General features: G+C 47.9%; 1 protein-coding gene across 6 annotated transcripts in view; it reads left to right on the top strand.

Annotated features, from left to right (window-relative positions):
- The window catches only part of AGRN (agrin), a 245,128-nt gene that overhangs the window by 98,733 nt on the left and 130,858 nt on the right, over nucleotides 1-15,537 (top strand). For all 6 annotated transcript variants that reach the window (XM_077931365.1, XM_028740790.2, XM_028740796.2 and 3 more), the window contains one exon: nucleotides 3,034-3,081. In XM_077931365.1, coding sequence (XP_077787491.1) covers nucleotides 3,034-3,081 — 48 coding nt within the window. The remainder of the gene's footprint in view (nucleotides 1-3,033; nucleotides 3,082-15,537) is intronic.

Here is a 15,537-nt window from a genome sequence, read left to right as displayed (position 1 = left end):
ATACAATTTTTACAGACACGCCCTGCATTGGCCCCTTCTCCCCTCATAAATTTAAAGCGCTATTTTACAACTTCCAGCAGCCACGGCTTCCCCCAAATCATCCTGGAAAGTCTGTTTTTGTAAAGGGTCCTGAGATTTGTCAGGAGACCCCTCTACCCCTCTCAAAGCTACAGTTCCCAGAGTTTCCTGGGAAGAGGGATCAATTGTTAAACTACTCTTGAGAACTGTGTCTCTGTGAGGTGAACCAGCATCTTCTAACAGCTCTCAGCACCCTGAAATGCAGCTCCCAGGGCTCTTGGGGGAAGCTGTGGTTGTTTAAAGTGGCATGATAGATGTATAGCCCAGATCATGGGCGTAGTCAAGGGGGGCAGGGAGGGGCATTTGAAACCGAATCTCTGTGGGTGACAGAAGCAGGGATTTGGAGACAGGAGGCTTTGGGTGACGAAATCTCCTCCCCATCACTTCTTTTTTCAGCTGTCCTCTCCCAATTTTGCTTCCCGTCAACAAGCAACCCTATGCTATTTTTGTTTGTAAAGCAGGGATGGGGGGCCTCAGGCCTGGGGGCCACATGTGACCCTCCATGCCCCTCTAATTGGCCCCTGAAACTCTCTTCAGACCGCACCCCCTCACTGGCTCTGCTTCAAACCCTCCTTGAGTGTGTGTGGAAACTAGCCTATTCTGCAAAGGTGAAATTTGCATTCCCTGCCCTGCCCACTTTAGCCTCTGGCTCCACCTACGGCTTGCATGCAGCCTTGGGGAGGTTGCCTAGGAGAGAATGCCACCCTCGGACTGAAGAAGGGTCCCCATGCCAAGTGTAACCTGTAGTTAACAACTCCCTCCCAAAATGTCCAGCGTTATCTGCAGGCTACCCACGAGTAGTTCTTAATGACATCTTTTGACCAGAGTTTGCACCTTTTGTCCTGGAAATCCCTAATCCTTTTTGGGTGGCAGCTCCCATCTTCCAGGCTTGGCTGGAAGTGATGGATGTTTTGAGTCCAACGATACCTTAGAGGGGCACCCTGCTGACTACCCTTGCTCCAACCCCACATACATAAGAAAAGGAACAACGCTCTGCACAAGCTCCGGGACACCTTTGTCCTTCATTCTGACTTCACATGCCACAGGGCTGAGATCCTACCAAAGAAAATGGGGTCTCAGGCTCTGCCCTTGGCTTGGATTTTCAAGGCTCGCCTCTGTTTTCTGAGAATCCCTAAAGTGCTTCTTGTGCTGGATATAGAAGCAGACTGGGGTGTGGCAGTTAAGTGTGTGGGTGGCATTTCTATCGAGACGCAGCTATTTTATACCCAGCGTTGTACAAAATGCTGTGTGTGTGTGTGTGCGTGCGCAAGTGTGTGTGATCTGAGAGGAGATACAGACATACAGAAGCAGATGTGCAAATTTGACAGCTGTGGTTGGATTGTGACAACGGGTGTTAGCAGAGGACAAACATACACACCCCGGGAAAAGCTGTACTCATTTTACATTTCTGGAGAGCGATCTCTTTTTATAAGATTGCTCTGTACAGGCACGGCAGGGCATTCTCTGTGATGATGATTTAAATGCAGCCCCCCCCTCGAACCACTGGAAATAGTTATTACTTCTGGGCACACCCAAGTAACATCACAGCCAAGATGACTAGAGCCTTGATTTCTTACCAAATCCTGAAAAACATTGCAGTGGTAGACATAGGGTATGCTAGCCTTTTTGTTTTTCTAACAAACTAGTATGCTGTTCTTTCCAGATGTTGCCTAGTTGTATTTTTGACTCCGGTTTCTCCATGACATGCTAGTTTTCTACACGCAGGGTGGGTTGTATTAAGAGCTTGTATCTTTCCACTTTTTAATTGGCCCGCGCCAATTTATTCTGCAGAACGAATAAAAGAGGTTCTTTTGGTCAGGGTTGTGGCAGTGGTAGTTTTAGTGCTGCTTATGCCTCTCTTGTGTTTTATGACACCCCCTCCTCTCCCGGCCTCCCCCAACCTAACTGGATAACAAGCGGCAGCTTTGCAAACACAGGTCACCAATCAACTCAAATGGCTTTGATGGATCAGTGTCTTGGGAGACCCTTGCACGATAGGTAATAAATAGTTTGATTTGCATCGCAGCTGGGGTCAGGAGGGGCCTTGACAGATTGACTTGCCCAAGGCAGCTGCTGTCACATCCCTTACCTCCCCCAGTGCTAGAAGAGAAATATATTTACTATTGGGTTTTTGTGTGTGCTTTTGTGTGTGGATACAAACACCGTCCCCCTAAGCATCAGATTGCGTTTTTTAAATTCTGAATTAGCATCGGAGACGGGCATGGCTCCAAAAACGGCTTACTTTTGGAGCCTTATTGACCTGCTCTCAAGGGAGCCTGCCCCTCTGACTCTGCATGAGTGTCCGTCCTTGATAGGCTTCCTCATTGGAAGGAATCAAGCCCAGAATGGGGCATCGTTCAGAGGCATGACAGATTTGCCTCTGTTTGAAGGCAAATCATATTTTGCCACATTGCTATACATCAGGGGGTCGCCTCTGGACTACAACTTCCAACATCTGTGACCATTGGCCATGCTGGCTAGGCTCTGCTGTTGAGAGGTGTGGTCCCATGGCAGCTGGGGCCCTCCCAGGATGGATAACCTTGCTCTACATGATAACTGAATCCATCTATTACAGCTGCTGCAAAAACATGGCTGATTGGCAGGAAGCAGGTCCAGAACAGGTAGTCACTCAGGGAGGCAGCTAGCACCCTCATTTGTAGATTGGTGTTTAGGGCATACGGTTTGATAGTATGGAAGGATCCAGCTTCGGAGAAACCATTCCAGCTGCAGTCACAGCATGCTCACCTGGAAGTAAGTCCCTTTGCAGTCACTGGGACTTACTTCTGAGCTGATCTGCAGATCACTGAGAGGGATTCGGAGTTCACCTTGATGTTTCTGAATACTGGTTTGTTACAGTACTATGTGCAAGTGAGGAATAACAGCCAACAGCTCTGTGGCTCAAAGTGTTTTCTTGAATCTCTCAACTAATGCCACCCCCAATCTTTTGTTTTGCAGACAAACCAGGGTACTATTTTCCACAGCCGCTGCCGACGCCACAGGACGGTGAGTAGTGGGACAAAAGCAAATTCCAGATCTTATCCCTAACATTTGGTTTTCGGTACTTAAAAGCTGATCTGGTGGAGTTGGTACCTCCTGCAAAGGAACACTCCTTTGACCCAGTGATCTATTTCCCTGCTTCATTGCTCATGACTCCTCCCCCTTCCTCCCCACACGGAGCGAGCGCATCGTGCACCAATGTTCTGTCTGATACTGCTTTTGCCAGCTGGAGAGAAAAGACATTTCCCAGTAGCGGTAATCTAGGAAAAACACCTATATTTGTTGCAATGTGTGTGATGTCATTAACATTGATGATTATACAACAGCGTGCTGACGTCAACAAGGTACTGGGCTAGGGACCTGGGTTCAAATCTCTGTTCACTGAGTGATTCTGGGGACCTCATTCTCTCCTGCCCTGGTGTACTTCTCAGGGTGGTTGTGAGGATTTCAAAAGGGGTAGGGGAAAGACTCTGTTCAACCCTCCGCCAACCGCTTGAATGACAGAACAGCTTTAAAACAAATGTAAAAATCAAATGATTTATTTAAACTTTATGTACCAGAGCCTCAGGCTTTGCTTAAGGTTCTCCCTGTTTAAAAAAACCACACCCAATATTTTAAAACATCTGTCTTTCAAAGTCTTCATTGCTGCTTCTGCTACTCTGCTGCTGATGGCAATGATTAGTATCATGATACACTGTTTAAACCAGTCTTGGCTAAGCTGCTGCCCTGCAGATGTTTTGCACCACCAGCTCACATCAGTCCCAGCCAACAGAGCTGTGAGATGCCAGTGCTGTCACCCAAAACTTCCAGAGGGCCCCAGGTTGGCAAAGGCCGCCTTAAACCAATTAAAAATCCACAGATCCCAGCCCTTTTGGAAAAATAGAAGGAAAGAAAAGAAAATACTCTTTTTGCTTCATGCGCAAGAGTCCCACTTTTCTGTCTTTCTCTGCAAGGCCAAACATCCTGTTCTCTGCCTTTCTGGAGCACTTTTCAGTGAAATTCCAATTTGATAAGCAACCCTATGAGGACAGAGATGAGGGCCCTTCACACATTTACAGAAGATGACTCTCTCCCGCTGTCTCATTTGGTGAAGCTGCACACATCCTCTTGGGGTGATTCCCCCGGTGCATGGATGTGAGTTTGATGAAGATGCCTACTTCAGACATGATGGTGTGCAACCCTGTGTGCCTGCTGTATAAACACAGACGCTCTGCAGTGCATGAATGTGATGCTGTCACTTCCCAAGGGCTGAAGAGGGCATTTGGACCTGCCACCCCAATCTTGCCAACGGAAAACAACTCTCTAGCTATTGCAACACTTTTTCAACTGATGTTTAGGGATTATAGGCAGTGCATCCACAAACCAGAACAGTGAATAGTCCATTTGCAACAGCAGCAAGGAGACGTGTTTGGGGGACGGAGGCCCCCCCCCCCGTAATTTTAGAGCACATTATCTGCAACTGTAATCTCTATCCCTCTCCTCCAAGTTTTCTCCCCTTCCCATCATCTAGGATGCCACCCTTCCCTCTCCTTTCGTTATACAATGTCGCTCATTGCACCTTCCTGTGTCTGCAGATTCCATGTACATTTCCTCCATGGAATGCAGTGGGAAAGCAGCTATGGAAAGTGGGGAAACATAGGCTGGAATGAAATCTTGATGGGAGTGTGGGCTGAGCCAACATGGAGTTTTTGTGGGAGCATGGGCGGAGTCAGAATGGAATCTTGGCGGGGGCATGGGCGGCGTCAGAATAGAATCTTGGCGGGGGCATGGGCGGCGTCAGAATGGAATCATGGAGGGATGGGCGGAGTCAGAATGGAATCTTGGCGGGAAAATGAATGGAGTCAGAGTGGAATCTTGGCGGGAGCATGGGCGGAGTCATAATGATATCTTGGCGGGAGCATAAGCGGAGTCAGAATAGAATCTTGGCAGGGACATGGGCGGAGTCAGAATGGAATCTTGGCGGGAAAATGAATGGAGTCAGAATGATACCTTGGCGGGAGCATAGGCGGAGTCAGAATAGAATATTGGCGGGAGCATGGGCAGAGTCAGAATGGAATCTTGGTCGGAGCATGGGCGGAGTCAGAATGGAATCTTGGCGGGAGCATAGGCGGAGTCAGAATAGAATCTTGGCAGGGGCATCGGCGGCGTCAGAATGGAATCATGGGGGGCATGGGCGGAGTCAGAATGGAATCTTGGCGGGAAAATGAATGGAGTCAGAGTGGAATCTTGGCGGGAGCATAGGCAGAGTCAGAATAGAATATTGGCGGGAGCATGGGCAGAGTCAGAATGGAATCTTGGTCGGAGCATGGGCGGAGTCAGAATGGAATCTTGGCGGGAACATAAATGGAGTCAGAGTGGAATCTTGGCGGGAGCATGGGCGGAGTCAGAATGATATCTTGGTGGGAGCATAGGCGGAGTCAGAATAGAATATTGGCGAGAGCATGGGCGGAATCAGAATGGAATCTTGGCAGGAGCATGGGCGGAGTCAGAATGGAATCTTGGGGGCGGTGTTTGCCGAATTTTCCGGCATTTCTATCTTCCTTGTAAAGCCATGCTGCACAGTAAGAGGAAGCTGTATGTGGTAAGTGAGGAATCTTGGCTGTGTTCTGCACTTAGCTTTTCTGCCAGCCCATGTATATATACATGTATGTTAAATATAAATGTCATTTAAATTCACTTCTACTGCCAAAGCAAACCTACCTTGTGCACAGATAATGCACCAGGCGGGTCCCTAGCAGGCTTTGGTTTGCATTCATACAGCTTTTCCCTAATATCAGGATACATATATACGGCCTTAGCAAATTGCATCCACATGCCCACTGAACTGGCAAGAGATTGTTAATGGGTTTCTTGTATTCCCCTTGAAGAAAAAGAGAGCACTTTTGGAGTTTTGTGAGCCCTTGTCAAAATTATATGTTGTCTTTGAGTTTTGAAACCAAGAAGCATAGAGAAGACTTGTCATAATTGACAAAGAGGGAGAAGCAATGGTGATGGGTTTGAAACTGTAAAGTATTTCTGCCCACCCCACACCCCCAAGGTGAATTTAGATGATGGTGCAGAAGAGGAGGTACTGCAAAGACACTAGTGCAGGGGTCCCCAAACTAAGGCCCGTGGGCCGCATAAGGCCCGAGGGACTCATTTATCCGGCCCGCGGTGACCCCCGCCGCCCGCTCATACTGGCGCTGCGCTGTGTAGCTGCCCACTTCTGGGTCGGAGCAGCACTGGAAATAGCTTGTGCGCATGCGCAAGCGTTATTTGCGCATGCACAAGCGTTATTTCCGGTGCACATCCGGGTCGGAGGAGGCCCATGCACATGTGCACAAGCTATTTCCGGTGCTCCTCCGACCCGGAAGTGCGCCGGAAATAGCATATGGGCACGCGCTCCCCCGCCCTTCGGCCCACCGCACGATCGGCGCTTACCGAGGCACGGTAAGTTTGCTGACCCCTGCACTAGTGTGTTCCAGACTTTGAAACTGTCACACTTTCAGCTGCTCGAGTTCTTGTCCCTGCCAACTTGGAGAATCTTTCAAATATTGAGTGATGCACCTGCAAAGTGTGCTTGGCAAGAGCTCAGAGCTGAGCTATCAAGCAGGTCAGTTTTAGCAGAGTATAACTTTATCAGTGTGAACAATTAGATGAGGATTTGTTAAAAATCAAGCTCCACTGTCATCTGGCAGTGGAGGACCTTCATCACTTAGCAAGGTTTGAGAAACACTCTGCAGGTGCCTTCCAGAAAAAATGACCTGCCCCTGCGAAGTGCAGATCAGTGTGCAGAAGGGGCAGATTTTTGTAGCAAAGTGTTTTGCTTTGTTCCCACCAGAGTCATTTGTTGGGCAGCTTAAACTGTCCATGAGTAATGGTGACTAAATCGAAACTGATGAGGGCAAAGGTCAATTGAGGAGACAGGATTTCAAAATGGGGGGGGGGAGGGATTATTGGGGTATCACTGCAGTGGGTGAGTGAGAAAAAGTGTTCCCTCCCGAATATATATGACAGTAAGAGAAGTCTAGAACCAGAATGGAAGATGGCAGGTTTTCAAATGGAACCTGGTGGGTATGGGTGGAGTCCCAGGAAATACCAATTTACTTATTTTTTAGACTCCACTGATGATTTTACCTGAGAACACAGTTTTTCAGATAGGTAAAATAAATGCTCGTTTGTAACTTTACATGCATTAGTCCCCTTACCCCAGTTCAAAACATACTGGTGTTCAAACCAATTTAAAAAGCAGCAATCAACTAATGGTTTATTAATTCCTCTCTTTATCTTTTGTCAGAATGGGAAAGCGACGGATGCCATGATAAACAAAATGTGATTAATCTATAATTGGACCCAGGGTGTCTTGTTTAAAAATAAAAATGAACGTAGGTGTAGCTTGCATCTTGACGCTGTGAAATATTAATAAACCAAGCCTATCCAGATGACATGTTGCATTTTTTAAAAACCAACAACACATCTTGCCCTTATGTACTAGGCACAATCTCTTTCTGAGGAGGAGTCTGTAGCATATTGTGCCTCACATCTCTTGGCTTGCTGTGGAGCTGCTTTGCTTCTTGTAGAAAAACAACAGTACTGCCCTTTCTTTCCCCTTTTAAATTTAGGACAATGTTCCTTTTAATTTGCTGGGTGATCTTATCTTATGTGGAAATGCTACAAGGCTGGGGTGTTTGTGCAGATGCCTGGCATGTATTTTAGGCCCTGATGTGGTGTAGGCAAGGGGACAAGAGGACTTGAAATGGAGACGTCACAGACACTGCCCAATAAGCGCTTGCTTCCCCACCCCCCGCACACAGACCAAACTTTGCTTCAGCAGGTGCAGCATTCTTCCCCAAGCAGCAGCCATGAGGGCTAGAAGCTTGGCTCACATTTTTAAAAGATCCTTTGCAGGGGAGCCAGATTCTGCACCAGTTGCAAAATGCCAGGATGGTGGTGCATTATGCACAATGAAGCAGCCCTCCCCAACTCCCCATGTCTCAGGTGGACTCTCTAGTGCCCCGGACTCAGAGATTTTGGCTGCAAATGCACCACATATCCTAGGAACTGTAGTTTGTGGCAAATGGTAGCTCTGCGATGGGTAAACTACAGGTCCCAGGATTCTTGGAGGATGGGGGAGAATGTGCTTTAATATGTATGGTGTGCCTGCAGCCTCTGCTTTCAAATCGGACTCATCCTGCATCATGTGAAATTTCAGCTCTTGCCTTTTCCTCTCTCCAACTTGGTACATGTTAAGAACAATTTACGTCAGGTTAACATAGCTGGTCCAGTGGGACACGAATATCCCCCCCCCCCTTTTACCTTCCTTTTTTCGTGTAACCAAGGGCAACGAGGCACCATATCCACTTGAAAGACTGCAATAATTGTTAGTAGGGCTTCTTTTAAAAAAAATACTAATAATAGCAATAAAGGAGAATGGATGTACAAAACCAGGAGACCACACTGGCCTGCACATTTTGGGAGGAAGTGTTTTTATGACTTTTGTCTGCATAGATGATAACGGATGACAGCAGCAAGCGTGGGTAGAAGCCCCTTGAGAAGAACTAAATTGGTAGCTTGGGGAAGCTGTTGCTGATACGGCCCATTTGTAAGGATGTGTAAGGATTTGCTTTATTGGGTTGGCAAGTGCGGTGGGGTGGCCAGAGCACAGGCGAGGAACCATTCCCAATGGGCTGCATTCTCCTCCCTTCTCAGCAACCTTCTGAGAGCCACGTGACCATGGTAGGCGGGGCCAGAAGTAAAAGTGGGTGGGGCAGGGCATGCCCATTCGCTTGTCCCTCCTCTCTTGAACCAATCCACATATAACCTGCTTGGAAAGGAAGCAGAAGGCAAGGGTTCCACATTGATATTCTTGCTTTCCATCCTTGGCAGGGATGGTGAAGAGAAACTGTCCTACAAGCCCTCCTCCTGCAGTGTGTGTGTGTGTGTGTGTGTGTGTGTGTCGCAGTGCTCCCCCACCCCATCCTGTACAAGGGCCTTGGAAACAACCCCCAAATGCAAAAACCACTCTCCCCACTTGTGATTTCCAGAAGCTGGCACTCCGAAGCAAACTGACTCCAGCAGTCAGATTCAGTCTGTCTTCCCCCTCTGGCCATTACAAGTTGGAAGTGGTAACCCCAACCAATCTGATGCTGGAAAGGCAAAACCTTTCCACCTGTCAATCACCCAAGTCAAGCATATCCACTGCAATGCCTTCCAGGTGTTTTGGACTCGCCTTTCTCCTCCTGCCTTATTTTCTTAATGAGCCTCTAAAAATAGTGGAGGCAATATATAAATAATCTTAACAAGCAGCTGCTACTAGCCGTATCCTAGCTGTGAATTTGTCCAGATCCCCCTTTAAAGCCACCCAAGGGCAGTATGATAAATAAGCCACCTTGAACCCAAGTCTGGGGGAAAGGTGGGATGTAAAAAATAAATATCATAATGGTGACAACAACAACAATATGAGAGCCCTGCAGCTGCATCTGGTCAAAAGGGCCCATCTAGTCCACTGTCCTGTGCTCCAAGTGGCCACCAGGTGTCCATTATAAGAAACCCACAAGCAAGACCTGAATCGAACATCACCTTTTTTCACCTGTGATTCCCAGCAACTGGTGTTCAGAGACATATTGCCTCTGACAGAGGGAAAGCATTGCCAACATGGCTAGTAGCTGTAATAGCCTTGTCCTCCCATAGGATCATAGAGTCATAGAATTTGAGAGCTGGAAGGGACCCCATGGGTCATCTAGTCCAACCCCCTGCAATGCAGGAATCTCAGCTAAATCATCCATGACAGGTGACCATCGAACCTCTGCTTGAAAACCTCCAAGGAAGGAGAGTCTATAGATTTGCCTAATCTTCTTTTCAAACCATCCATGTTGGTTGGCCATCACTGTCTCCTGTGGGAAGTGGATTCCATAGGGCTTCAATGCAGAAAATGTAGTGGGCATGTTCTCTGTTCTTCCAGAGACCAGAAGCTATGGGTGGAAACTGTGGAAGAAGCAGATTTCAGCTGAACGTTAGGAGATGTATCCTAATGGTAAAAGGTGTTAGAAAATGGAACTGACTTTGCGTCAGGCAGGGATGGGCTTTCCTTCACTGTGGGGTTTGAAGAAGAGGCCAGCCGGCCATCTGACTCTGGGATGCCACCACCGCAAGGTCCTTTCATTCATCTGCGGATTGATCTAAACGGCCTCCAAGGGTCCCTTTCAGTGATTCTAAGGAGCACTCCAGAGTTGAGAGCATCAGCAGCCGGTGAAGCCAACACCAAGGGTTGGTTTGCACACTTTCTCTCTGTGACACACACACACACATTTCCCGGCTTTCCTCCTAAATGAGGAATGAGCCAGGCTCGGAAAATATGGGTCACACACATGCGCGCGCGCATACACACACAGTGTGCTTCAGCAGAATCTCGCGCTGCTGCTTTGCAAGGCGAGGAACTCTCTTGGGGCACAGCGAATGCCTTCTCTAATCGTGCCCTGCAGCTCTGGGTGAGCCTTCAGGGCACTGCAAATGTAGAGCTACTGGCGGCGGAGGAGAAGTTTAGTGAAAGTGGGGGTGCAGCCAGCCACAGAAGACTTGAGCGGGGGGTGTGTGTGTTTGTGTGTGAGCGGTTTCTAAAGAGAGGTGCTGCGATCGTTCCATCAACCTGCTTCCTTGGGCGTGCTGGCTTGTTTATCTACTGTGCGCAGGCGTTATCGATAATTAATGACGCCTCCGCGCTCATTTCCCAGGCTGTTTTCACACCCGGGTGGGCTCCTCTGATGTCTCAGCAGCCTGCTGCTATGCCATCCATTTTCCTGTCCTAATTCTTTTGGCCACCAGACCAGGCCCAGACTCTCCGCAGACTTGAGAGACCTAGGCTCTGAAGGTGCTTCCTTTTCCGACAACTGAGAGCCGTTCGCCAGACGTGTCGCAAAGGGAAGCTCGAAAGCTAAACCTCTCCATCCCGCGTAGCCCTCAACAGATGTCCAAAGTTGGCAGTTTGGGGGAGGAGTGGGTGGGAAAGAAGCATCTTTGACAGCCATAACGCTGCTAGACCATTCGTTCATCTAGCTTAGTATTGTCTACACTGGCTGTCAGTAGCTCTCTAGGGTTTCGGGCAAGAGGCACTTCCAGCCGTACCTGGAGATGCCAGGGATTGAACCCAGGAGCTTCTTCATGCAATGCACAAAGCCCTTCCTCAGTTTTATAGGAAACTGCCATATACTGTGTGGAATTCAACGCCACACTGTTCTGTCCGTGCAAACTTTTCAACTTGTGCAGCTGATTAAACAATACCCCCTCTTTCCCCCCCTGTGCTGCTCTGGGGAGTCTACCGAAACGCACACCCTGAGCGAAATTTGGGGAGCGTGGTGGGAGGGGAGCAGAGAAAGCCCCATTCCAGCAGCAGGTCTGTTTGGAGGGCTTCCACTGACAAGGTTTATCAGGTGAGAATCCCGCCCGCTGAGTCAAATCATTGCCTGTCTTAATTCAGAATTGTCCCCACTGATTGGCAGAGGCTCTTAAGGGTTTCAGAGAAGGGACATCTGCAGGCATTGCTGGGGATTTCAGCAGAAACATTCTGCATGCAGTGCAGGTGCTCTAACCACTGAGCTGCAGCACCTCACCAACCCTAACTAACTCCATCTTGGGTAAGCTGTGGAAACGTCACGGGGGCACTTTCTTTCCTGCCCACGCAACCTCGTGTCGGAAGGCTCTGCAGAAAGGCCTCCTCTTTACAGCCTCATAAACCCTCTGCTCCTCCCAGCAGTGACGCAGGAGGTAAAGCAGAACCACTTGATAAATTAAATATTGGAAAAACCACTCTCTCTTCCTTGTCAGCCCCATAAATACTGGGATTGTCGTCTGCCGCTTGCTAGCTTTGGGGGCATCCCGGGGCAAGGATGGGAGATGGTTTCTTTTTCACTCTCTCGCATTGAGAACCAGTTAACTGATTAAAAATGAAAGCATTGTAAATTCTCCCTGCCCCGCTCTCTTCTTCCATTTTCTTTAGTGGTATAATCAGGGTTTAGGTTTGCAGGCTGAGCTTTGGTTTCCTAGGGGTTGTGTGTGTGTGTTTACTTTGCCCTAATCGGTTAATTGATTAAATCTGCATATATTTGCATGTGAAAAAAATTGGTTTGAACCAAAGAGCCATTATATTTTTTATTGTTGAAGGATGCACACATGTATCATCTTAGGAGATGCACTCCCTTCTGTATGTATGGGGGGAGGACCTGTGGCCCCCCAGATCTTTGGACTTTGGTGTTCAGGGAGGATGGGAGTTGTGGTTCAACAACACCTGGAGTGCCAGTGGTTTTACACCAGTGGTTCTCAAACCCTGGTGTAAAAGTTAGAGGCTTTTAATTCAATTATACTGCTCAGCATTGCAGCCCAGATTTGTATAATGACATAAGAAGAGCCTTTCTGGATCAGGCCAGTGGCCCATCTAGTCCAGCATCTTGTTCTCATCGTGGCCGACCAGATGCCTCTGGAAATCTTGATAGCAGGATTGGAACACAAGAGCACTCTCCTCTCTTGCAGTTTCCAGCAACTGGTATTCAGAAGCATTACTGCTTCTGACCATGGAGGCACATCAATAGCCATTGATGGCTAGCAGCCATTGATGGCCTTATCCTTAGATTTGTCTAATCCCCTTTGAAAGCCATCCAGGCTGGTGGCCATCACTGCCTCCTGCGGGAGTGAGTTCCAGAGTTCAGCGGTGCACTATGTGAAGACTGTAGCTCTCAAGGGCGACAGGCTGAGGTCTTTCCTAGCCCTACCTGAAGATGCTGGGGACCGAATCTGGGGCCTTTTGCATGCAAGATATGTGTTGGAATACCACCTTTCTGAACCTGTGCCTTCCCTGCCAGAACACCTCTGTTCACTGAAGCTCATCCTCTCCCCTCAGCACCACATGAAGCCATCCTCTTAGCCAAACAGAACATTTCTCTCCCGTCAGAGCGGCTGCACTGATCTTCCACATTCACTCACCACCCCTTTTCCCCCTCAGGAGTTGGACTGATCATGAATATTCTATGAGCGCTCGCAAGATTGCTTAATACAGATTAATGACCTTCTTAGCAGGCTTTAACCACTTCTTTGGGCGCCCACACCACGGTGATTCGGTCGGGTGCTATATTTTGTGGGCTCCCCCCTCCCCGCGCTCCCCCCCATCTACACTCCCAAATAACACGTAAAGGGATCTGTAAGTGTTTCTAGTCTGCAGTTTTAATAATTGCCGGAACACTTCAGGGCGATAAAGCTGGAAGTGAAAATGCAGAGTAACGATTGGAACTGTCCTTCAAATCCTGTGGGAGACTGTTCGTTATAGTATTTTCCAAAGTTTAGATGCAGTTGGGCTCAGTTTTTTCCCCCTTCTGGGTTTAAAATTCAAAGCATGCTTCATTCTCAGACTCCAAAAGGTATTCTTGGGATTTCTTGATTGACTCCCAACATGTTGAGTAGGCATCTCATTGCATTATGGGATGGGCCAGTCAATACTGCCTCCTGTGGGCCTGGTCTCCCCTTTATCCATCCCCCAGAGCTCAGAAATGGGTCTCTTCCTTCTGGGCACTCAGTCCTTCATTTGGAAATTGCTGCTATTTCCTTCTGTCACAGGCACCTCAGAAGCTGCCAGACCAGACTATTATACAGTGGTACCTCTGGTTACGTACTTAATTCATTCCGGAGGTCCGTTCTTAACCTGAAACTATTCTTAACCTGAAGCACCACTTTAGCTAACGGGGCCTCCTGCTGCTGCAGCACTACCGGAGCACAATTTCTGTTCTTATCCTGAAGTAAAGTTCTTAACCCGAGGTAATGTTTCTGGGTTAGCAGAGTCTGTAACCTGAAGCGTATGTAACCCGAGGTACCACTGTACAGGCTGAAATATATGTCTGATCTAGGTTGGTGTTGTCTACTCTGACTGGCAGTGGCTCCCTTGGGTTATAGGCAGAGAAGGTGCCTTTTCTGTCACCTAATACCTGGTTCTTTTTTTAACAGGAGATGCTAGAGATTGAACCTGGGACCTTCTGCATGCAAAGCAGATTCTCTACCACTGAGCTATGGTCCTTTTCTTAAGACACAGAAACATAGGAATTTGCTTTGTGCAGAGCCAGGCCACAAGTCTATCTAGTTCAGGGTTGTCTTCTCTGACGGGAAGCAGCTGTCCGGAATTTCAGATGGGGTATAATTCCCATCCCTACCTTGAGATGCCAGGGATCGAAACCAAGTCCTTCTGCATACAAAGCGGATATTCTCCCATCTGTGGCCCTTTTTTGTGATTTTAATCAAAGGTCTTTTGGTCCATGGGGGATGATTATCTAAGCTTCCTCATCGCCGTTGCTGTTCCTTTAAAAAAAGAAAAAAGAGGAGGAAAAATCGATTTAATCACATTTATATTTAAATGGCTCAGAACTTCAACAGGGATTGTAGTAATTCCACAGCCTCAGACATTTCTGCAGGCTGGTCTGTGATCAAGTAATGCATGGTAATGCAGTCCCGTGAGCTGCTGCTGGGAATCAGGTAGCGTGAATTTTTCTAAGCAATGAAGATCTACACCCCATCAGGACTACACATTTAAAGTACTGTTATACTACTTTAAACAGTCACGACCTCCCCCAAAGTATCCTGGGAACTGTAGTTCGTTAAGGGTGCTGAGAGTTGTTAGGAAACCCCTATTCCCCTTACAGAGCTACAATTCCCAGAGCTTCCTGGGAAGAGGGATTGATCATTAGGCTACTGTGGAAATAGCAACTTTGTGAGGCGAACTGGGGTCTCCTTATAGCACCCTGCAGCCTTAACAAACTACACCTCCCAGGATTTCTTGGGGGAAGCCGTGGCGCTTGAAGTGGCATGATTCTTCTTTAAACGGATGATTGTGGTTGTTTGGGGTTGTGTCCCATACTACTCAGAGGGTAAGGGGTCTGCTTTGAGTAGAACTTAGTTGGAAACAACCCTTGATCATCTGGGTCAGCTCTCTTTAAGGGATCAGTGCAGAGGGTTGAATCCAAGCGCAGGGAAAAAGCTATGCAGAAATGTAGTTGATTCCATCCCTGGCATTATCATTCGTAATGCAAAGTTTGTATTATTGTCCTTGTGTTGGTTTTGTGCCTGAGCTGTTTTGCGTGGGCATCTGCCCAGAAGAGCATAATTTTGTATACTTCAAAGCAGTTAACAAACGGAATAAAACAATAAAATTGTCATTAAAAAACAACAACAGTTGAAAGCTTTAACTGTTAAAAACACACACGATTAAAAGCAATACAAATGCTAGAGGCGCACAAGGGCAAAAGTGCCTTCTGTCAGGACGGTGACCTGCCCTGGCCAAAGGAGCAGTAGGTGCGTGGGACAGGTGAGTGTTCTGATGAGACAGAGCAGGAGATGGGAATGGTTATTTGAGTCAATGCTATCCTAAAGGATTAGGAGCTCAGCCGAGCAGCAGCCAAAATCCTTCTCATCCCACGCCTGCCTAAGAAGCGAAGACTTTTCCTTTCCCAAAAG

This window comes from Podarcis muralis, chromosome 7 (assembly GCF_964188315.1).
Source record: "Podarcis muralis chromosome 7, rPodMur119.hap1.1, whole genome shotgun sequence".
Classification (NCBI taxonomy): Eukaryota; Metazoa; Chordata; class Lepidosauria; order Squamata; family Lacertidae; genus Podarcis; species Podarcis muralis.
The sequence above is the reverse complement of the archived record's forward strand: the minus strand, read 5'-3'. Positions and strand labels throughout refer to the sequence as shown.